This window comes from Rhinatrema bivittatum, chromosome 6 (genome assembly GCF_901001135.1).
Source record: "Rhinatrema bivittatum chromosome 6, aRhiBiv1.1, whole genome shotgun sequence".
Classification (NCBI taxonomy): domain Eukaryota; kingdom Metazoa; phylum Chordata; class Amphibia; order Gymnophiona; family Rhinatrematidae; genus Rhinatrema; species Rhinatrema bivittatum.
Genome location: NC_042620.1, coordinates 12,133,422 through 12,158,313, shown reverse-complemented (window position 1 = coordinate 12,158,313; position 24,892 = coordinate 12,133,422). Strand labels below are relative to the sequence as shown.

Below are 24,892 nucleotides of genomic sequence, written 5' to 3'. Positions count from 1 at the left end.
AAGTCTCTTTCAAGAGTCTCCTGAGAATTTTAAAAAGTCATAGGATAGGAGGCAGTGTCTTATTGTGGATTGCAAATTGGTTAAAAGACAGGAAACAGTAGGACTAAATGTCATTTTTCTCAATGAAGGAAGGTAAAGAATGGAGTGGCCCATGGATCTGTACAGGGACTGATACTTTTAATCTAACTGTAATAAAGAGGAAAGTTGCCCCATGCTTGCATCTCTGGTATGGAAATCAAGCTCTGCCTCTCTCTGTATTGTCCAACCCACTCTCTTCTACCACATATGGAAATTGAGGTCCGCCCCTCTCTCTGACTGTACCAACCTGTTGCATAACCTTTGCCTCCTAACCAGAAATTTGATAAAAACATGCAATATACCATTTTAATCAGCATTCAAAACAGAATTGAACATGTAATAAATTGGTGTACCCACCATTATCTTACAAAACAGCTTTAAAATGAGTTGGGTATGAACACAACCAATTTTGAAATCATTTTCCAAACTCCAATACAGTTTGTGGCACAATGTCTCTGACTGTTTTCCTTAAACATTAAACTCTCCACCTCATCCTTAATGACACCGGATTTTCAGCAGTGTTCAAGTCTGAAGAGTTCCCTGGCCAAACGAAGTTATCCCAAAAATCAATGCCATTTTCTTTAAGCAGATGTTGCATGGCGTTGGCTGGCATGCATGGCGCCCTATGGACAAAAGTAGCTTTGCCTACTAGCAAAACATTTTCCAGATCTCTCAAAAATGGGGCAACATTTTTGGCTAAAATCGGCTCCATCCCAAGATTCCCCACATTCTTTGATTGTGAACATGACAAAAAGACCAATGCAAGCAGGATTTCTGACAATTTAGTGATCAATACCTTCGTCGCTAATTTCATTCAAAGTTTCTGACCAAACTCGATCATTTTGGAAATTTGTTTTTTGAATGGACCAAATGAAAAATTTGTCGGAAGGCGCTAAATGAAGGAAATCTTCTTCATTCCATTTTCGTAATCAATTCACCAGCCAGATCCGGTCTTGGATATGGATTCAGTTTTCAGATTGACCAAATGAAAAATTTGTCAGAAGATGTTAAATGAAGGAAATCTTCATTCTAATTTTGTAACCAATTCACCAGCCAAAGCCCATCTTGGATATGGATTTTGGTTTTCAATGGTTTGAAATAACATGAAACGCCTGGATTCTAACCCTGACTTGATAGCAATAAACTGTTCCTCTATCAACTTTTTTCCTCCTCTCATCCAAAATCTTTGTACCACCTGGTAACAGCTTTTTTTCTGCTCGTTTCGGGATTTTTCAATAATGATTTGGCTTTGAGACAATTCTAGCAATAGACTGTCACCAAATTCCATAAAACACTTGTCAGCAGTCTTGCCCATTTCCTCTGAACCCAGCTTTCGCTTTGACCTAATCTTTCAGCAGTCCACTTTTTTGTAATAAAGTTTGCTCCAGCATTACGCACCTCATGAAATGCAATACACTTAATACGGTAAATCTGACACTGTTTCGCTATCATACATTCCGGCCATAAATTAATTTAATGTGTAAAGTACTTTTAAATTCCAAATTGAATGCCCTACAAAATGGTACAAAAATTATATTAGTGGGATAATCCAGTGACGTACTGGGGGGGGGGGGGGGTTTATGCAACAGCAGTACTCTCTCCAGCTTTTATCTCTGTCTCAATTGTCCACTCCTCTCTCTAATACTGCACAGTACACCAAAGCTCTACCTGCACTCTCTACTACCACCCATCTAAATTACACTTTACACTATCTTCCCATCCTTGAACAAGCTTTTACTACTAGTATATTTATTTATAAATGAGCTGGAAAAGGTAGCAACACGTGAGGTGATCAGATTTACAGATAATACAAAACTATTGTAAGTTGTTAAATTGCAGGAGGCTAGACAAGTGCAAAGTGATGCACAGAGGGGAAAGTAGTCCAAACAGTTACACAATGTTAGGTTCCATGCTAGGAGTCACCACTCAGGAAACTAGGCATCATCGTGTACAATATGATGAAATCCTCATTCAGTGTGTGATTATGGTAAAAAAAAAAAAGCAAAGAAAATGTTAGGAATTAAGAAAGAAATGTAGAATAAAACAGAATATCATAATGCCTCTATTGCTCCATGGTGTGACATCATCTACATCAGGGGTCCCCAAACCTGTCCTGGAGGGCCACCAGCCAGCCGGGTTTTTGGGATATCCTCAATGAATATGCATGAGAGAAAATTTACATGTTATGGAGGCAGTGCATGCAAATTTTCTCTCATGCATATTCATTGAGGATATGCATACCCTCCAGGATATGGTGGCCCTCCAGGACAGGTTTGGGGACCCCTGATCTAGAGTACTGTTCGCAGTTCTAGTTGCCACATCTCAAAAATGATATAGGAAAAGGTTTAGAGCCAGTCAACTAAAATGATAAAGGAAATGGATCTATTTCCTTCTAAAAAAAAAAAAAGGCTAAAGAAGTTGAGGCTCTTCAGCTTGGAGAAGACTTGGCTGAGATGAATGAGGTCTATAAAATCATGAGTGGAATGGAATAGGTAAATGCAAGTCAGTTGTTTTACTCTTTCAAAAAAAAAAAATAAAGACATGGGGAACCTCCATGAAGTTACTAAGTAGCACATTTAAAGCAAATTAAATAAAATATTTTACTCTTAACCCACAATTAAGTTCTAGAATTTTTTGCAGGAGGATGTGGTAAAGGCAGGCAGCATAGCTGGTATTAAAGAAAAGTTTGTACAAGTTCCTGACAAAAAAAAGTCCATAAATAGTTATTAATCAGGTATCCTTGAAGAAAGCTGTTTCTTATCTCTGGGCATAAGCATGATGCAGTCTATGTACTATTTAGGATACTCCCGAAGGCTTCTGGTATGAACTGACCACTTTTTGAAACAGGATACCAGGATTGTTGAGGTCTGACCCTGTTTGGCAGTTCTTATGTTCTTAATGATGGATCTGACGGTGCCCCAAGGGATACTCAAGCACCAATTAAATTTAATTACAGCTTTTCCCCCAATATCTCCTTTTTGAATAATGTCCCGGAGTTCTTTCAGCAGCTTCTTGTTTTGGCATGTTCTGATCTTTGCTCAAATTCACTTCAAACAGAAACAACTTGATTCTTTATCTAGGAATATTTGAATTAGTTCAGCTACTATTGGACACAGGTGGGCTCTATTGAACTTGTTATGGACCTTGTTAAGGCAAGTTTTTTTTAAATCTGAGCTAATTGGGGTTTGCTCTGACTTGTGCAGTCAAGACTTTGTGGCTTTTTATTCATTTTGGAATATTTCTGTAATTGTTCTTTCACTATGAAAGTTGTGTAAAACAAACCTACTTCAATATGTTTTAACTTGTATTTTTTTGACACAGCAGAATGTGAAAAATGTACAAGGTTCTGATGACTTTTTTACAAGGCCCTGCAACTGCACATAGTCAGAAAGTGGTTGCTACCCCTCTGTTAAACTGATTTTGGGCTTGTAGGTTTTCTGATACTGGAACTGTGGTGTGACCTGCACTCTGCATGCTGAGAGTGCTCTAAAATAACTCAGTATTGCTTCCTTTGTCTTCTTTGAAAGGTAGGATTGCTGCCTGTTCCTTAGCCTTGTCGACATGAATATTCACAAGGCTTGGAAATCATCTTTCTTGATGACTCAGAGCTAAGTGCTCAATACCATTGAATATTGGAAAATTACTCCCAGTCATTAAAACTGAAATCTTTATTTATTTTTTTAAATGTAATTGTTCCTTTTAAGGGGCACTGGTGAAGACAGATGAGCAAGAAGTAATCAACTTTCTGCTTACCACAGAAATTATCCCACTCTGCTTACGCATCATGGAGTCAGGAAGTGAGCTTTCCAAAACGGTATTTATTTTGGTTTTATTTCCCCTTGAGCTCAGTTGGCCATCTTTCCTCCGCATCAGAGTGTTATGCTTTGTGTAGGAAATCAAGTGGAGAGCATGGTGCCACATGCAGAGGTCAGGGGAGGGGGTTGTGGTGAGAGAAAACAGCTGTGTATTGTCTTTGATCAGAATTCATTTTTAGTTCTGCTTCATGTTCTTTGTATCCTTGCTAGGTAGTCTTAGTTTACCCAGCTAAAATTTAGTGGTGATATTATTTTGTCTGATTTTATAGTATTTCCTGTAAGTTCAAAATGTGAGGAAACTGATGTGATGAATGTTTTTTTCTTTTTTAAAATAAGTGTTCCCTTTTGCTGGCATTTTGCTTATCTGATGTACTAAACCTTCTCTTGAAAATAAGGTTCTGTTAATTTAATGGTTTTTACCCATTCTTGTCTGTCAAAGCATTTTTTGAACATAAGGTCCTCTGTGTTTTAAGTGCTGCTGTTTGGGTCTCTTTCCTTGGCACTCACTGTATGTCTTTTTTTCAAATTGCTTGGGACCTGTAGTTGGCAAGCAGTGATTGACAACTACGTTTTACTACTGAGTGATTCTTTAACTTTTTCAGTGGCTAGTCAACTCCAGTCCTCAAGAACCACAAATGGGCCTGGTTTTCAGGACATGCATAATGAATACACAGAAAGATTTGCTTACAGTGGAGACAGTACATGCAAATATAGCTTGTGGATTCATTGTGGACATCCTGAAAACATGATCTGTTTGTGGCACTCCGGGACTGGTATAGTTATATAGTACTCATATTGCATATGTTTTGAAAGGATGAACTCTACAAAACATCAATAACAGTTTTGTAGCATTTTTCTTTAAATAGCAAAAATCCGATAGCACAAAATTGGAAACGGCAGTTTTATGCCATATAAAAGCAGTTTGAAAATGAGATCCCATATATTTTGAAAAAAAATATTGGAAGGTAAACAAATGGAAAATATTTTTTTAAATATGTGGGCATTATGTGCAGAGTTCACTATAGACAGTATATCCATGACTGCCTGCAAAAGCTGAAGAGTTTTCTTCAAAAGGAGGAAGGTTCTGTGAGCTATCCTCAGCTTTTTATGAATGTGGAAAAAGGTATTCACCAGCTTCTATGTTCTGCAAAGCATTGATAAAGAAGAGAGAAATTGAAAAAAAAGCTTCCATTGGAAACAAAAACTCATAGTACAAACGTTTTTCAGGTACATTCAAAGTAAAAAGTCTGCAGGGGAGTCAGTTGGACAATTAAATGATCAAGAGGTTAAAGGAGCACTTAGGGATGACAAAGCCATTGCAGAGAGACTAAATGAATTCTTTGCTTCAATCACTAAGGAAAATATAAGAGGCTCAAGCCAGAAATGATATTCAAAGGTGATGATTTCAGCAGAATTGAAACAAATCTCAGTGTACATGAAAGGTGTAATAGGGCAAATTGGCAAATTATAGAGTACAAATCACCTGGACCAGATGGTATACATCCCAAAGTGCTGAAAGAACAGAAAAATGAAATTGCAGAGGTGCTATTAGTAATTTGTAAACTATCATTAAAATACTCTATGGTACCTGGAGACTGGCAGGTTGCCAATTTTTAAAGAGAGATCAAGGGGTAATGCAGGAAACTACAGACCAGTGAGTCTGAATCTGTGCTATGCAAAATGATAGAAACTATCCTAAAGAAAATTGCTGAACATATAGATACGCATAGTTTAATGGGACAAGGCCAACATGGATTTAGCCAAGGGAAGTCTTCCCTCACCAATCTGCTACGCTTTTTTGAGGGCATAAATAAACGAGGATAAAGGTGAACCAGTTGATTATAGTGTATCTAGATTTCCAAAAAGCATTTGACAAAATCCCAGCCAGGCCCAGCCTCTTATCCTGCTCCAGCAGGGTCCTGTCCACAGAACTGTCACTTTGGGTTTAAGGTAGAACAGGTGTCTTGCTTGGTCCCGCACAAGTTAGAGGGCTAATAAGGCCACTCCTTCACATACCCTCTCCCTCAGCTTTAACCCATTGGATCGAACATAAGAAATTGCCATACTGGGTCATACCAAGGGTCCATCAATCCCAGCATCCTGTTTCCAATAGTGGCCAATCCAGGCTACAAGTACCTGGCAAGTACCCAAACAGAAGTAGATCCCATGCTGTTGATGCCAGTAATAGCAGTTTCCCTGTACGTACCCGGATCAGTCCAGACAGTGGGTTGAGCCTCCTTTCCAGCAGGTGGAGAGAGACTAAAACTTGAAGGATGCCCTATATCAGGACAGAGCCTATCCTATAACCCTTCAGTATTCGTCTGTCTCCAGCAGGTGCAGCAGCTCACCCTTCGTTCTCTGCTCTAGGCTGGTCAGCCTTTTCCTTCTTCTTTTCCTTACGGATCAAGCAAGTACTTATTCCTTAGGGATTTTGTGATTTGTTCTTCCTGTTTTAATAACATTGGCAGGTTAGTTAGAAAGTCTGCAGAATGTTTCTTCAGGAGACGGCTCTGTCTTCTGGCTCTTGCCGGGCTCAGGGGGGCTTGGCCCCTTGTGCAGTGCATAGCCTGTGTCCGTTATCGCTTCCAGGTGTGGGGACCGGGGCTCTCCGGGTCTCGTCTCCCCCTCCCCCCCCCCCCCCCCCCCTCCCCTGGCTGCCGAAGGGTCTTACATTTATGCTGCTGTGCTCAGTTTAAAAAAAAAAAAAAAAAAGTTTCCAGAGACCCAGACACAGGTTAAGTTTAAAAGTATTTCCAGTACTTTTAATTCTTACCTACAGCAGCGGACCAATATTTTTCCTTTTGTTCCTCACCTGGGCTTGTACCGGCAGCCAGACAGGCAGGAGTCAGCAGGATCCCCCCCTGCTTCACTCCGGGCCTCCAGGCTGTCAATCAAATTTTTTTCTCTGCAGCTTTTTTTCTTCAGTGCGGCTCTCTCTTGCTGCAGCAGACAGCCTGTCTTTTTCTCTGCAGCTCTCTTCGAATTTTTTGTGCAGGGGCTTCTTCTGTGCCTCCCTGCCGGGTGGGGAAAGTCCCCCCTCGGCAGGGCAGGCAAATTTAGCCCGGGGATCAACTCCCCACAGCTTGGACAGGCCTTTCCCGGGTCGGGAAGGCCGGGAACGGCCGCCATTTTGAATTTTTTATCTGCTCTGTTTTCGGAGCTCCCTGGGGCTGGGGGGGGGCGATTTTTTTTTTTTTTTTTTTTTTTTTTTTTTTGTAGCTACCCCTCGAGTTCAGCCCCCTGGCCCCCCAGGATGGGTTCCCTAACACCCCCTCGCCTCCCCCTCCCCCACCCGGGACTTCTAGAGCTCGTTTTTTTCCCTTGTGTGACCTCCTCCTGCGCAGATCTTCTTTAGTTAGCCAGCAGGAGGAGGGGGAAGGCCCCCCCTTGACCCCCCCAACAAAATAAATAGATAAATAGCTATTTAAAAAAAAAAAAAAAGAATTTTTTCTCCGCACCGTTGATGTTTAGTCTGCTGCGGAGCCCCCGGGGTTCCTTGGGAAGCAGGTGGTCCCTGGGTGCCCCGGCCTCCTGGTGGCTCCGGTACCCTGAATCCTGCCTCCAATCCAGATGAGAAGAATACCTTTCACCCCTAGGGAGGGACGTCCCCAGGGTCTTATGGGGGCACCCTTACGGCTTCTTGCCTATGGATATGGACCCGGTCCTGGCGGGAATTAGGGATTCGGCAAGTGCCTTCCCCTTCCTCCCGTGCACAAGTTGCTGCGCCTGTGGGAATGGCAGGCGGGTCGTGCCCTGGACAAGCTTCCCCACCCGGAGGTATGCTTAGATAAAAAAAACCACATTATAGTCCCCCTGTGGACTACTTTCTGCGGGCACGATACCGGAGGTTTTTTCCCGGCTCCAAGCTGACCAGGTCCGCATACTCGAGTCTTGTGTGAAGCGCACTTTCGATGTTCTGGTGCTAGGGGTGCGTGCGGCTATTTGCAGCAGTCTCATGCTGCGGCCAGGTCTCAGGTGAGTTTAGCAGTTGCTCTGCACCCGGGACCTCCCATGGGCAGACGCTGCGCATACGACATTCTCCGCGTCCAGATGACAGAGGCTGCGCATTCTACCTTCTCCGTGTCCGGACAACAGTGACGGCTTCGGCGATGTCCGTCAGTCGGCTCCTCTGGCTATGCCATTGGTCGGCCGCTCCGTCCTCCAGATCCCGGTGGGGCACGTTGCCGTTCAAAGGTAAGCTGCTCTTTGGCAAAGACCTTGAGAAGCTATGGATTCTTAGGGGAAGGTAAGGTCCATAAGCTTCAGGAGGACCGTCCGCAATCATCCCGTCCCTCTCGTACGCATTTTCGAGGCCGGCAACGGTATACCCCACACGAGCAGGGCGACTCCTCCAGGGGTTTTCCTCTTATTTGCAGGCTTGGTCGCAGCCTTCTCGTGGGTGCCGTCCCTCTCACGGGGACCAGCCCACGCACTCCATCCTCCTGCCTACCACACAATGAAGTTCGCTGGACTCGTTCCTCGGCCCTTTCCTAGGCGGTCTCTTTCCCTGTTGTTCGTGGATTGGGTCACAATCATGTCAGACCACTGGGTCTTCGACGTCCTTGGAGTTTGGTATGCTTTCGCTTTGCTCGAGAATCTCGGGGTCCCTTTTTCCTTTTTCCCCCGTGCGGTCGGTCCCAGTGTCAAGCAGCGGAGCACACCCCCTCCAGTGTCTGGGTCTGGTGATCCCGGTTCCTGCCAGACTGCTTGCCACAGGCCAGTTTTTCTATTTACTTCGTCGTTCCCCTACAGGACGGGTGTTCGTTCATTCTCCGACCTTAAATGAGTCAACCGGGCTTTTAAGATCTCTGTTTTTCTTTTCCACATGGCAACTTGGCGAGGGTTCCTCGTGTCGTTCTTGCCCCAGAGAGTTCCTCGCCTCACTCGTTTTGACTGCGGAGTCTCCCATTTTCCGGTTCATCGCGGCTACCATAGTCTCTTCGCGTTCGCTTAGACTTTCAGTTCAGGGACCTTCCTTTTGATATTGCGACGGCAATTCGCACCTCCGCCGAAGTCATGGTGGTGGTGGCGGCAGCTCCCCGCCGGGAAGGTATCCTTGTTTTCCCCTACCTGGCTGTCTGACTCGTCCGGACCACGTTGGTGGCCCCTTGCCGGCAGGCGGTGGATCGCGTGTTAGCTCTTCCCGCGTCTCTCGGGGGAGTGCTGGCTTCTCCAAGAGCAACCTTCAGCCCTTCCAGGATTTCGGGTTCCTGAGAGCCCACTTCGACACCCGGTGGGCAGGGTCCTCTTGCCCTGCGCTTGCAGGCTCTCAAGTTGATCACCAGTCTCAGGATCGTATCTTGCTGCCTTCTCCGACGGCTTCTGCCTACCTGTAGTGTCTCGGACTCCTTGGATCCTGCCATCAACCTCGGTCCTTGGGCCCTTGCTCCTATGTGCCCGTTCCAGTCGACGGTGCTATCCCACTGGTAGCCAGTGGCGGCACTGTTTCACACAGTCCTACCGTTTTTGGGCTCTACCGTTGCCGCCTTACAGTGGGGGTTTTCCCTTCCTTTTTTGCTACCTGGAATTCCTCTCCAACTCCCTCCGTGGCCGATAGTAACCACAGCTACCAGTCTCTCGTGCTGGGGTGCAGTCTGCCTCTCCCAGCACATCCAGGGGATCTGGCCAGCAGCCCAGTCTCGCTGGCACATCCTTCGCTTGGAGGCTCAGCCGGTGGTCCTAGCTTTTCTGAAGTTTCTCGCCCTCATCCATGCCAAGGCGATACGGGTCTTGTCCGCCAAATCCACCATAGTGGCTTACGTCAACCACCCAAAAGGCGCCCGCATTCTACTGATGCCCTGGAAACCAGCCGTTTCTTCACCGAGGCAGAGCGACATCTCCAGTGCCCGCCGGCCTTCTACATCGCGGGCACGGGGAATATTCAGGCCAATTTTTCTCAGTCTGCCGTCGCTCGATCCGGGGGACTGGAAACTTGCTCACGTGGCCATGCACCTCATCGTCGACAGGTGGTCCCCTTCCACCTGGACCTCATGGCGACCCTTTGCAATGCCGAGGCCAATTGGTTTTTCTGCCGCTGGAGGGCACACGGCTCGGAGGGCGTAGATACTATGGCTCCCCCTTGGTCGACGGTCGTCCCCCTGTACATGCTCCCCCTCTGGCCCCTGGTCGGGAAAGCTCTCAGAAGAATAGAACCCCACCGGGGTCCCGTGGCCCTGGTGCTACAGAGTGGCCGCGCAGACCTTAGTTTCATGCTTCTTTCTCAACCTAGTGCCGGGCAGACCTCTGCGGCTACGCCATCTTCCTCGGCTCCCTCGTCAGGGACCTGTATTTTTCGACCAGGTCAATTGCTTCTGGCTACCAGCCTGGCTTTGGAACGGCGACGTCTAAGGCACAAGGGCTATTAGGGGACGGTCATATCCCTCTTGTTGCGGGCCCGGAAACGGGCGACTCCCTGGAACATGTTTGAGTCTGTTTGTGCGTATTTGAGTTTCTCAACATACTCCGTCCCGATCTTGTTCGTCCCCTCTTCTCCCAGAGGGTTTTTCGAGGGTTTTTCCTTCTTTCTCGTCGCGTACAGGTCTTTCCTCTCGGCTCTCTCCCTTGGGTCGGGTGGATGGTAGTCACTAAGCGGGCCACCCGGCTGTGATTTGATGCTTGAAGGGAGTCAAGCATCTACGTCCACCTTCTCGGCCGCTTGCTCGTCATAGCATTTTAATCTGTCTCTCGGGCCCTCTGTGTGGCTCCGTTCAAAACTCTCCATCGACCTACCTTGATAGCTCTTAACCTTAAGGCTGTCTTTCCAGTCTCTATCTTCTCTGCTCATACAATCTCGGAGATACAAGCGCTGTCCTGTCGGGAACCTTTTTTGTGATTTTCCGATTCCGGGGTATTCCTCATGACAGGTCCTTCCTTCTCAGTGATGGTTCTTCTAACCTCCATAACCTCCATGTCCACCAGTTGGCGGAACTCCCTGCGTTTCCCCTTCGCCTGGGAACGATCTCCGTAAACTTGATGCCATACGAGTCCTACTTCGCTACCTTCAGGTTGCCAAGGACTTCTGTCTCGGACCATCTTATTGTCCTCTGGAGTGGGCCCAATCAGGGTAAGCCGGCTCCTCTGACCACTATTGCGCGGTGTTTGACGGAAGCGACCTCCTCGGACTCTCTCGTCAAGGTCGGGCAGTTCCCGAGGGCCAACAGGCTCATTCTCTGCCTTCTCGAGCTACTTTCTGGGCGAACATTCACTCGGTCTCTTCGTTGGAGTTCTGCAGTGCTGCCACTTGGACGTCCTTGCATATTTTTGATCGCCGCTACCGCCTGGATGTGCAAGCTCCACTTTTTGGTTCTTTTAGGTTTCAAGCGCTTCGAGCGGAACTGTCTCGGTCCCACCCGGTTTAGGGAAGCTTTGGTACATCCCACTGTCTGGACTGATCTGGGTACGTACAGGGAAAGGAAAATTAGTTCTTACCTGTTAATTTTCGTTCCTGTAGTACCACGGATCAGTCCAGACGCCCTTCCCCGTTTGTCTCTTTTTCTGTCCTCTCGAAGCTTGTTCTTGCAGGTTGCAGATTTGAAGACATCATTTTTGTGCTTAAATACTGAGCAAATACACCAGAAGCTTTGGTTGTCCAAGTACCAAGATATGCAAGAGCGGTTAGTTAGGCCATGTAATTTACATTGTTCCACAGTTGCTCTATTGAACTTTCTGGTTGCTTGCTTGATCCTACTTTGGTTTTCTTCTTTTTCTGCTTTGACATGCGTTATACTGAAGGGTTAGAGGATAGGCTCTGTCCTGATATAGGGCATCCTTCAAGTTTTAGTCTGTTTCCACCTGCTGGAAAGGAGGCTCAACCCACTGTCTGGACTGATCCGTGGTACTACAGGAACGAAAATTATCAGGTAAGAACTAATTTTCCTTTCTATTCCCTAAGTCAACTTGATTAATAGCAGTTAATGGAATTATCCAAACCTTTTTTTTAAACCCAGGTACTCTAACTGCACTAACCACATCCTCTGGAAACAAATTCCAGACCTTAATTGTGCGTTGAGTGAGAGAATTTTCTCAGATTAGTTTTAAATGTGCAACTTGATAACTTCATGGAGTGCCACCTAATCCTTTCTATTATCTGAAAGAGTAAATAACCGATTCACATTTACCCATTCTAGACTCTCATGATTTTGTAGATCTCTACATTATCCCCCCTCACCTGTCTCTTCTCCAAGCTGAACAACCCTAACCTCTTTTTAGACTTTCCTCATAAAGAAGATGGAACAGCTCCTCTATCATTTTAATCTCCATTCCCTGTTTCTTCTCCATCATAACTGGCGACCAGAATTGTACACAGTATTCAAGGTGCGGTCTCATCATGGAGCGATACAGAGGCATTATGACATTTTCCGTTCTATTAACCATTCCCTTCCTAATAATTCCTAACATTCTATTTGCTTTTTTGACTGCTGCAGCACACTGAGCCGACGATTTTAAAGTATTATCCACTATGATGCCTAGATCTTTTTCCTGGGTGGTAGCTCCTAATATGGAACCTAACATCGTGTAACTACAGCATGAATTATTTTTCCCTATATGCAACACCTTGACTTGTCCACAATAAATTTCATCTGCCATTTAGATGGCCAATCTTAGGGTGTCTTTTTTTTTAAAGTTAGCACACGCAAAAAGGGATGTTGCACACGCGAAAAGTCCCTTTTCACATGCGATAGCTAAAAAGGGGCGGCATCTGCCCCGGAAGAGGAGGAGTCGGGGTGGACGCCGCGAAGACAGCGTGGACGGCGAAAAGGTAAGGATCCTTTTTGCTGCCCATTTTGCGCTCAGTAGCACCACCTTTTATGATGGTGCTATTGGGTGTGAAAGCCGGCCCCCACGTTGCCCCCCTGCACTGCACGATTCACGACGCCACAGTGTTTTAGAAAATGTAGGCCTTAGTCTTGCAAGGTCCTCCTGCAATTTATTACAATCCGCTTGTGATTTAACTACTCTGAATAATTTTGTATCATCTGCAAATTTGATAACCTCACTCGTATTCCTTTCCAGATCATTTATATATATATATATGTGTGTGTGTGTGTGTGTGTGTGTGTGTGTGTGTGTGTGTGTATAGAAAAGCATCAGTCCAAGTACAGATCCCTGAGGCACTCCACTGTTTACCCTTTTCCTTAAGTAAATCCATGCTGACTGTGTTCCATTAAACCATGTTTTTCTATATGCTCTGTGATTTTGATCTTTAGAATAGTTTAGATAGGGTTTGATGGGGTACAGCCAGCATGGATTTACCCAAGGGAAGTCTTGCCTCAGAAATCTCCAACATTTTTTTGAAGGGGCGAATAATCATGTGGACAGAGATGAACCAGTAGATGTGGTGTATTTGGATTTTCAGAAGGTGCTCAACAAAGTCACGCATGGGGGGCTCTTAAGAAAACTAAAAAGACGGGATAGTAAATGATGTCCTTTTGTGGATTGCAAGTTGGTTAAAAGACAGGAAAGGGAGTAGGATTAATTGGTCTGTTTTCACAGTGGAAAAAGATAAATGGTAGAGTGCCTCAGGGATCTGTACTTGGACCGGTGCTTTTTAATATATTTATAAATGATCTGGAAAGAGGTGCAGCTAGTGAGGTGATCAAATTTGCGGATGATACAAAATTATGCAGAGTAGTTAAATCTCAAGTGGATTGTGATGAATTGCAGGATGACTTTGCAAGACTGGAAGATTGGGCATCCAAATGGCAGATGAAATTTATTGTGGACAAGTGTAAGGTGATGCATATAGGAAAAAATAGCCCTTGCTGTAGTTACACGATGTTAGGTTCCATATTAGGAGCTACCACCCAGGAAAATGATCTAGGCGTCATAGTGGATAATACATTGAAATTGCCCAGTGTGCTGTGACAATCAAAAAAAAGCAAACAGTTAGGAATTAAGGGAATGGAAAATAAAACGGAGGATGTCACAATGCCTCTATCTCTCCATGGTGAGATCGCACCTTGAATACTGTGTGCAGTTCTAGTCACCACATCTCAAAAAGTATATAGCTGCACTGGAGAAACTGCAGAGAAGGGAGACCAAAATAAGGGGCATAGAAAGGCTGCCCTATGAGGAAAGGCTAAAGAAGTTAAGGCTGTTCAGTTTGGAGAAGAGACGACCGGGGGGGGGGAAATACAAAAAAAGTCTACCAAATCATGAAAGGACTTGGTTATTTACTCTCTGATAATAGAAGGACCAGTGAGCACTCCATGAAGTTAGCAAGTAGCTCATTTAAAACAAATCAAAGAAAATTCTTTTTCACTCAGCACATAGTTAAGCTCTGGAATTCATTGCCAGAGGATGTTGTTACAGCAGTTAGTATAAACTGCTGTAACAACCACTGTAACCAACCACTGCACGTTCTACTTCTTGTTAAACTTCTATCATCCTCTTCTTCAACTCCCAGTTAGAACCATCCTTGTTTTATTGTAACTGCTTCTTTCTGCGCACTTGTTATAATTTGTTATATTTTGCAAATGTATACTCTCATGTTATAGTTATGTACGTTTATAATTTATTGATCACCCCTTGTTTTATGTAAACCGACATGATACGAACTCCGTGAATGCCGGTATAGAAAAAAAACTAAAATAAATAAATAAATAACTGGGTTTAAAAAGGTTTGGATAAGTTCCTAGAGGATAAATCCATAAACTGTTATGATGGTAATTAATAAGCAGTAGTAGCTTGTGATCTGTGTAATGTTTTGGTATTTGCCAGATACTTGTGACTTGGATTGGCCACTGTTGGAAACAGGATACTGGGCTTGATGGACCCTTGATCTAACCAAGTATGGCATATCTTCTGTTCCACTATTTTTCCCGGCACTGAAGTAAGGCTCACTGGTCTATATTTTCCTGGAGAAGGGACAAGCAGGGTGCTCTTCTTTGACTTGTGCCCAGATCTTGAGAGGGTTTGATAGCTAATGGTATTGGTTTCTTCATCCCAGGACCTTCTCTCTCTCTCTCTCTCCCCCCCCCCCCCCCCCCCCCAATGAAAGGAGTTCATGTGGGGGGTTTTTTGTTTTAGGGTTTCCTTGGATTTGGTGGGGTTGGTCCCTTTTAATATTTAAAAAAAAAAAGGTTGTGGTGCACCTGGGAACTGCGGGGACACTACAGGAAGAAGGGGCTCAGCAGTTGAATAAGGCACAAAACAAGTCCAAGAGAAGTAGAAACCTGAATGAAAAAAGCTGGAAGGCTATGAGCACAAATGCTTGTAGTTTGGAAAACAAAATCCCAGACCTGCAAGCTCTAATGGTGGAGGCAGACTTGGACATTGTTGCTGTTATGGAGACATGGTTCACGGATTCTTGTGATTAGTATATGGCCATACCGGTCTATAACATGTTAAGGAAGGACAGTGAGGACAGAAAAGGGGGAGGAGAAGCTCTTTATGTCAAACTGAACTGCAAGGAAGATGGAGTAGAGAAGAAGCTTTATGGGCTGTCCTAAAAAAAAAAAGATGATGGCGCATCCATTGTTACTGGAGTAGTTTACAGGCCTCCGACTCAAACGGAAGAACTAGACAGATATCTGGTTGAAGACACCCAAAAGGTGGGAAAGAAGGGAGAAATGTTGATTGCAGGAGATTTTAATCTGCCAGACTAGACTCAAGTATCCTTTCTGCGGAATCTGATCAGAAGTAGAGGGGATAGTGGATGTCCTGCATGGGGCTTTGTTCAAACAAACGGTAATGGAACCCACAAGGGAGGAAGTTATACTCGACTTAGTGCTGAGTAATGAGGATAATGTCTCTGTCTGGGTGGGTACCCACCTCAGCACCAGTGATCATCAAATTGTATGGTTTGATATTGCAAATAGGATCTGGAGAAGTCGCACAAAGACCCTAGTTTTGAACTTCAACAATACAGACTTTGTGGAACTGGGGAAGTATCTGGAGGCAGTACTTGAATACTGGGAGAAAAACAAGAGAGGTGGAACAGTGGTCCACACTAAAAGCAATTACTAAGGCAACTAATCTATATGTTAGAAAAGTAAGCAAAAGAAATAAGAAATCAATCTGGTTCTCAAAGGAGAGGCGGCTGATAAAATTTAAAAAAACAGCGTTCAAGAAATATAAAGGATACAAAAAGAGGAACACAAGGAAGAATATCTGTAAATGAGGGAGTCAAAGCAATCAAGAAAGCAAAAAGTCAAGTAGAAGAAAGGATTGCCAAAGAGAGAGTGGGGACAAATCATTTTTCAGATGCATCAGAGAAAGGAGAAAGCTCCAAAGTGGTATAGTGAAATTGAAAGGTGACAGGGATCACTGTGTGGAGAGAGACAAAAGGCAGAAATATTAAACAATTACTTCATTTCTGTGTTCACTAAAGAAGACCCTGGAGAGGGACTGTCTAACCAGACATCGGAGGGGGGTGGAGTAGCTGAAACTCTATTTACAGAAAAGAATGTATGGGAAGAGCTAGGAAATCTGAAAGTGGAAAAAGCTATGGGGCCTGATGAGATTCATCCCGTGATACAGAGCGAGCTCAGAGATGTGCTAGAGGGTCTGCTGCAAGACCGGTTCAATAGATCCCTGGAAACGGGAGTGGTGTCGCAAGATTGGAGACGAGCAGTAGTAGTGGTCCCGCTTCACATGAGTGGGAACAGAGGAGGTTGGAAACTACAGGCCGGTTAGCCTCACCTCAGTGGTAGAAAAATTAATGGAGACTCTGAAGGAAAGGTTAATGAACTATCTACAATCCAGTGGGTTGCTCGACCCGAGGCAGTATGGATTCACCAGGGGAAGGTCCTGAAAGACACATCTGATTTTTTATTTTTTTTTTTTTTTTGATTGGATGCTAAAGAATTGGATCGAGGAAGAACACTCGATATGATCTACTTGGATTTCAGCAAAGTTTTTGATACGGTCCAGCACAGGAGGCTTCTGAATAAAATGAGAAGCTTGGGAGTAAGTGCAAAGGTGTTGGAGTGGATTACAAACTGATTGACAGATAGAAGGCAGAGTGTGATGATAAATGGAACCTACTCTGAAGAGAGAATGGTGTTAAGCGGAGTGCCATAAGGATCGTTGTTGGGACCGGTTCTATTCAACATCTTTGAGTGACATTGCGGAAGGGATAGAAGGTAAAGTTTGTCTATTTGCAGATACTAAGATCTGTAACAGAGTGGAAACACCGGAAGAAGTAGAGAGAATGAGACATGATTTAAGGAAGCTTGAACGGTGGTCGAAGACATAGCAACTAGGATTCAGTGCCAAGAAATGCAAATTCATACATCTGGGGCGTGGTAATCCAAAAGAGCTGTATGTGATGGGGGAGGAAGGGCTGTTGTGCATGGAGCAAGAGAGGGACCTTGGGGTGATAGTGTCTAGTGATCTGAAGATGGCGAAGCAATGTGACAAGGCGATAGCTAAAACCAGAAGAATGCTGGGCTGCATAGAGAGGAATAAGCTGTAATCCCCTTGTACAGGCCCTTGGTGAGGCCTCACCAGGAGTATTGTGTTCAGTTCTGAAGACCGTATCTCAAAAGGGACAGAAACAGGATGGAGGCTGTCCTAAGAAGGGCAACAAAAATGGTGCAGGATCTCCGTTGAAGACTTACGAGGAGAGGTTGAAGGGCATAAATATGTATACCTTGGAGGAGAGGAGGTGCAGGGGAGATATGATACAGACCTTTCAAGTAGGGGGGAAGGGGGGGGAATCAGACTCAGCAGCCAGACTCAGTCTCCTATGTGTACTACCGAAGAGTGGTTAGAACCTCCCTGGGCACTCTTCAGACCTTCCAAACTGGGCCTGTACTCTCTCCAAGTATTCCCATGGATGCCTCGAAAGGACTGCGAAGAGAAACTCTTCTCAGGATGATAGCATCTGGCCTCCTGAAAAACTTCAGCCTACTGGGGGAAGGACTTCTGGGTTCGTCTAAGCTTATGCTCAGACAATTTATGAATCTTAGACTCACCTAGGTGTTTTACCAGTTTCTCTAGATCGTCCCCAAAGAAGGATCTAAAAACATGGCTGTTCTACAAAGCCTACTATGACACGCAAGAAACATAACAACCAAATCACAACAGACCTCATAAATGAACCCAAGCAAACCCACAACTCCCAGACAACCAACAACAAGACCACTTAACAAGAACAAACTGCAACATAAACAAGATGATTCTGTTACCCAACTATGTCTGCACTTGTGAATGCAGCCTCCTCCAAATGTACATACCCCACTACCTTACCATACATACGATTGACTCTGTTACGATACTAACTCCGCTCATGTAACCCGTCCTATACCGTTCGAATCCTGTAAACCTTTATGATCCATGTCTCTCGTATGTATTTTCGCCCTATACCATTCGTATGTAACCCATCCTATACCAATCGAATCTTGTAAACCATTATATCCATGTTTCTCCTATACCAATCGAATCTTGTAAACTGTTATGATGGCTATACCGAATGACGGTATATAAAACTCGAAAAAAGAGCAATTTGCCTCAAAAAAGGGGGAGTACCCAACTAGAATTTGGACCAAAAATCTACAACCCATTTATCTAACCAGAACAAATGCCGAGCAGACACTCCCTGCATCTGAGCTCTGGCCCTTTTGCTTTTTATTAGCAACATTTGCAGCAGAGCCATCCTTGCCACCCAGCCATCTCTGCCACTCACACACTGGAGAAAATTATACAAGGCACCTGTAATGAAAGCTAAGCCTGCATCAAGATGTTATGCCTCTTTTACAGACTTAGTTTCCTCCGAATCTGTCACCAGGAACTGCTGCACCCAGCGCAAACATGATTGTACCATAAATTACTACAAACTGCTGCTCTTTCAGATAAATTTCCATTTCAGAGTCCAGAGAACCCTTAAGGGCCACACAATCCCCAACCAGGATGGTGGCTTTATAGCTAATATCAAGGCATTCACTTTTGGCAACTTTATTAAACCCAACGCTGCTTCTGGTCAGATTTTACAATTTTGCCATGTCCCTGCCAACTTTTAAACTCATTTCAGCAGCATGCCACTCCTTAAAAACCTACAACTTAACCATTTGTTGAAATGGGATGGCCCTAGTGGGTTTCCTAAGACTCTCTAAAATGGGATCCTCTAACTGTTTTGGCTGTGCTTTTCACACTCCTTTATCCCTTCAAATTCATAGCAAGCAACTTTTCTTTCAAAGAAACATACCACGTTTGAATTGTTCCCTTCAACCACAGGGGGTCTCACCCTCCTCCAGAGGACTAACACCTAAATCCTCTCCTTTAGGAAGGGTCTCTGGAATGCCATCACCTATGCCCACTTCTGAGTCTCCATCCCCAAATCAGGGTTGGGCTGAAGTCTTCTGTTTTTAGGCCAGGGTGATGCTACAGGACCACCCAGAAGGACCCTCTTTGATATAGCTCCATCTAAAGCAGAACTCTAATCAAAAATGCTTTGTGCATTAGAAGCACAAATTCAGAGAGAGTTTCTTGTACTCTCCGTCCTCTTCTTGCTGCAACAAGCCTTCTCTGGAGCTTGCATGCCGAAAACCAATCACCTTTCCATGGGGGTTAAGAGGGAGGAGGATTAGTATTCTCATTCCATGAATATTCTTTAATTGCAGGGGTAGAATCTAAAATGGCCACCATTCCCACTCTGCAGGAATCTACTGTAGTACCTGCATTTGAGCTCTGGCCCTGTTTCTTTTTATTAGCAACATCTGTAGCAGAACCATCCTTGCCACCCAGCCATCTCTGCCACTCACACACTGGAGGAAGAAAATTTTGAACAGTGGTCCCTACATGCTAGGTAGCCCTTTCTGCATTCAGCAACAGGTGCCAAGCAGGAAAGAAGTGAACAAACCTTCTCTGGCTTTTAACTCCCCTTTCTTTCTTTCTCTGCAGCAAACCCCAGCTCTATCAAAGGCCTGCACCACTTACATAGAAATGATGGCAGAAAAGGACCAAACAGTCCATCCAGTCTGCCCAGCAAGCTCATAGTAGCATTATAAGTATCAGCTTATTGGACAAGGGCATCAACAGCTGCATCAGCAAGTTACCCCCACTCCTACTTGTTATCCCAGACCCCAAAATCCAGTGTCATCATTGGCTGCTGAGTCTGATTTCCCCCCCCCCCCCCTCCCTCCTACTGAAAGATAGTGGGGAAGACTCCACTTTCAAAGAGTGGACCAAAATGATGACAGATCAATGGGCCTTTTCCGTTGTATGGGACTGACTATGCCTTAGATTTTGCGTTTTGAAAAGCATGGATTCTTGGTTTTCTCAATACTTCATGTAAATAGAAATTCTGCAAGTAAACTGGAGAAGTACCATCAAGTGCTGCTTAGACCCCCTGATGCAGAACTCTGAAACATAGTACTATGTTTGGTCATGTCTTTTGGGCTCCCTACAAACAAATACATTGAAGCTGCCTAAAGGGAAGTAACCTTAATGTCTGGATTTTAATTGCATAAATGAAAAAACTGTAAAAAAAAATAGTTGAGCACATTGCACTTAGGACTGATTTATATGTGACCTGTTAAATACGTGTATAAGCATAAGGTTTTAGCATTACATGTTCAGGTGGTATGATGGTCCTTCACTTGCATAACAAGCAATTTTGAATAGCTTGTGAATGCTTATTGTTTGATATATTAGATTTTGCTGACCAGTAGTTGAAGCTTTCATGTTCTCCCCTTGTATTTAAAACATAACATAAGGCTTGCCATACAAGGTCAGATCAAAGGTCCATCAAGCCCAGCATCCTGTTTCCAACAGTGGCCAATCCAGGTCACAAGTACCTGGCAGGATCCCACAGGGTAGAGAGATTCCAAGCTGCTTATCCCAAGAATAAGCAGTGGATTTCTGTAACCCTACCTTAATGGTTAATGGACATTTCCTCCAGTAACTTGTTAAACCCTTTTTAAAAGCAGCTACATTAATAGCTTTCACCATATCATTTGACAACAAATTCCAGAGCTTAATTGCGTGTAGAGTTTAATTGTAAACCGGTTTTATTGTAAACCGGTGTGATTTGTATTTTATACAGGAATGTCTGTATATAAAAGTTAAATAAATATTTTTTTCTCTTATAGATAGTCCATAAAGGTAATTACAATACACATTACATATAGCATATAGTATTTGATTCATGTAACTGAACAATTTTGGCACCTACTAGTTAAATTACAATCTCTTTCGAATTTTTTCATGTGCCTTTTGGAAACCGTTGTGATGGTTTATTACTGAACGACGGTGTGGAAAAGTTTTTTAAAATAAATAAATGTATTACCTACTAACTTCATGTGTTCCCTGCTGTTTGTACTTTTTGAAAGAGTAAACAACTGATTAATGTTTACACATTCCATTCAATTCATTTTATAGACCTCTACAACATCTCTCCTCAACTATCTCTTCTCCAAGCTGAAGAGTCCTAACCTCTTTAGCCTTTCTTCATAGGGAAATTGCAGATGAAAAGATAAGTGCTGCCATCCATGTTGGACATATAGCTCTTTTTGAGTGCAGAGGTCCCAGGATCAAAACAGGAAAGAGGTGTCTCTTGCTATTCCATTTATTTTGGTGCACATTGTGGCCAGTTTTAGTTCTGAAGAAGGTAATGCATCCTTAAGGGTGCCATACTTTTGAATGGAAATTTGCAAGTGAGTAATTGTGGTGGTCAGGAAAGAACACTGTCTAGCATCCTTAGATCTGTCTGAAGCTTATCCGCTCATTCCTATTCGGAGAGATTATCAGAAGTTCCTCAGGTTTGCAGTGCTGGGAAGGCACTTCCCAATTCAGGCACTCCCTTTTGGTCTGGAAACAGCTCCTCGTACATTTTCTAAAGTGGTGATTGTGGCAGCGGCTTTGTGCAAGGAAGGAATCCTGGTGCATCCCTACTTGGACAATTGACTGATTCAGGCTAAATCCAGGAAGGATTGTCGCTGCGCAGTCTCAGGAACACTCTTCCTCTTGCAAACTCTAGGCTGGATAGTTCATTTTGGAAAAGAGCAAGCTGGAGCCATCTAAGAATTTGTAATATCTGGGGGCTCATTTCAAGACCAGTATGGGCAGAAAGAAAGAATGAGGATTTCCAGGACTTGATATTATCTTTAGGTGCTGTGATCCTTGACCTTCCACTCAAATGAGACCACTGCAAATGGGACTTCACTTGTAATGGAGTCCTCTATCTCAAGGTACAAGTTCCACTTACCTCTTCAGAGAGAGGCCAAGCTAGGTCTCTTGTGATGGCTTTTGCAGGACAGTTTAACCAAAGGAGTGGATTTGGAGATCTCAGAATGGGTGACAGATGCTACAGATGCTAGTCTGAGAATTGGGGAGCAGTTTGTCAAGGGCAGACAGCTCAAGACCAGTGGACCTTGTTGGAAGTATTATGGTTCATCAATTGCTTAGACAGAATAAGGCCTGTGATGAAGAGACACCCACTCTCTCAATTGTTACCCTTACAAAATGCTTTTTCTGCTTTGGAAAATGAAGACACTCCAGCAACAGAACATGAAATGATATCTGAAAGGGGCGTAGTCACCCAGAAACCCTCCATCATGGTCAAATGTCATGAAAGAAAACTGCTTCTTCTGGGAAACTATCATCATAGGAATCAATTTGGTAACTCAATTTGATGGGGGGACACAATGGTTAAATGCATTCCAGGATGCTCAACTAATAGAAATGCAAACCAGGTAGACAGAGAGGACTAGAATGGGTAGATGTGAATCGGTTATTTACTCTTTCGGATAGTAAAAAGACTAGGGGGCACTCCATGAAGTTAGCATGGGGCACATTTAAAACTAATCGGAGAAAGTTCTTTTTTACTCAACGCACAATTAAACTCTGGAATTTGTTGCCAGAGGATGTGGTTAGTGCAGTTAGTATAGCTGTGTTTAAAAAAGGATTGGATAAGTTCTTGGAGGAGAAGTCCATTACCTGCTATTAAGTTCATTTAGAGAATAGCCACTGCCATTAGCAATGGTTACATGGAATAGACTTAGTTTTGGGTACTTGCCAGGTTCTTATGGCCTGGATTGGCCACTGTTGGAAACAGGATGCTGGGCTTGATGGACCCTTGGTCTGACCCAGTATGGCATTTTCTTATGTTCTTATTTAAGGAAGCTTCAACAGTGGTCAAAGATATGGCAGCTTGGGATTCAGTACCAAGAAGTGCAAAGTCATGCATCTGGGGTGCGTTAATCCAAAAGAGTTTGTGATGGGGGGTGAAGGGCTGTTGTGCACACAGCAAAAGAGGGACCTTGGGGTGATAATATCTAGCGATCTGCAGACTGTAAAGCAATGTGACAAGGTGATAGGTAAAGCTAGAAGATTGCTGGGCTGCATAGAGAGGAATAACCAGGAAGAAAAGGGTGATAATCCCCTTATACAGGTTTTAATGATGCACAATTGACAAGAAAGAAATCAGTAGAACTAGGGTTCACAAAATGAGGATGACATAAGAACATGCCATACTGGGTCAGACCAAGGGTCCATAAAGCCCAGCATCCTGTTTCCAACAGTGGCCAATCCGGGCCATAAGAACTTGGCAAGTACCCAAAAACTAAGTCTATTCCATGTAACCATTGCTAATGGCAGTGGCTATTCTCTAAGTGAACTTAATAGCAGGTAATGGACTTCTCCTCCAAGAACTTATCCAATCCTTTTTTAAACACAGCTATACTAACTGCACTAACTACATCCTCTGGCAAAAAATTCCAGAGTTTAATTGTGCGCTGAATTAAAAAAGAACTTTCTCCGATTAGTTTTAAATGTGCCCCATGCTAACTTCATGGAGTGCCCCCTAGTCTTTTTACTATCCGAAAGAGTAAATAACCGATTCACATCTACCCATTCTAGACCTCTCATGATTTTAAACATCTCAACTTGACAACTTCGAACCAATCTCCACCAGTGAGATTGAATCCCTCCTAAAAAGACAGAAACCTTCCAGCCACCCAGCTGATAATATCCCGTCGAAACTCTTGCTTCTTATCCCAAACACGATTTCAGGACCTCTGACAAATATTATAAACTGCCTGTTAACTCAAGGGATTTACCCAGACAGACTGAAAACCGCTTCCCTCAAACCCCTCCTTAAGAAACACAATCTAGACCCCAACGAATTAGCCAATTTCAGACCCGTCTCTAATCTCCCATTCTTAGCCAAACTATCGGAGAAAGTGGTAAACACCCAGCTTTCAGAGTATCTAGAAGATCACAATATCTTATACCCTTCGCAATATGGTTTCCGCAAATCACGCAACACGGAAACCCTCCTCATAACCTCATAACGCATAACCACCTCCAACTCCTGTTACAATGTTACCATTTGTTATTGTAAATAATCTTTAAGTTATTTATTTTATCCCCATACAGTTGTCTTACTCCCCTCTGTTCCTATTTTTCTCTCTCCCAGTTATTATACCCCTAGTTTTTTGTAACTGCATCCCCCTTGCACTAATTTAGTTCTACTGTTCATTGCACCCCTTGTTTCTATGTAAACCGACATGATGTGACTTGTTCATGAATGCCGGTATATAAAAAAATATAAATTAAATAAATAATACATTTCACTCGCAGACCATATTATAATGGGATTAGACAAAGGCCACTCTTTTATATTAGTCCTGCTAGACATCTCGGCGGCATTCGACACCGTCAACCATTCCATCCTCCTGGATCGCCTAACACAGGGGTCGGGACCCATGGGCTCGCGAGCCAGATATGGCTCTTTTGAGGGCTGCATCTGGCTCGCAGACAAGTGTCGCCATACTTCGCGGTTCCCCGCTGACCAGCTGCTCCCCGGTCCTCTGCCGCCCGGGCTTAAAATGCTGTCAGCCCGGGCGGGACGCGGCAGGACAGCTGGAGTCAGCGGCACCGGCGTGCTCTCTTCTCCCCCCCCCTCCCCCCCCCCCCCGCGGCCCGGAAGAGGAAGTGGAGAGCATCGGGTGCCTGCGCGGGAAGAAGAGACCACACTAGCGTGGTCTCTTCTTCCGCGCAGGCACCCGATGCTCACCACTTCCTCTTCCGGGCCGCGGGGGGGAGGAGAAGAGGAG

General features: G+C 44.2%; 1 protein-coding gene across 2 annotated transcripts in view; it reads left to right on the top strand.

The window, feature by feature from the left end:
- CNOT9 (CCR4-NOT transcription complex subunit 9) overlaps positions 1 to 24,892 on the top strand; it is a 118,154-nt gene that overhangs the window by 54,650 nt on the left and 38,612 nt on the right. For both annotated transcript variants that reach the window (XM_029605053.1, XM_029605052.1), the window contains exon 5: positions 3,783 to 3,892. In XM_029605053.1, coding sequence (XP_029460913.1) covers positions 3,783 to 3,892 — 110 coding nt within the window. The remainder of the gene's footprint in view (positions 1 to 3,782; positions 3,893 to 24,892) is intronic.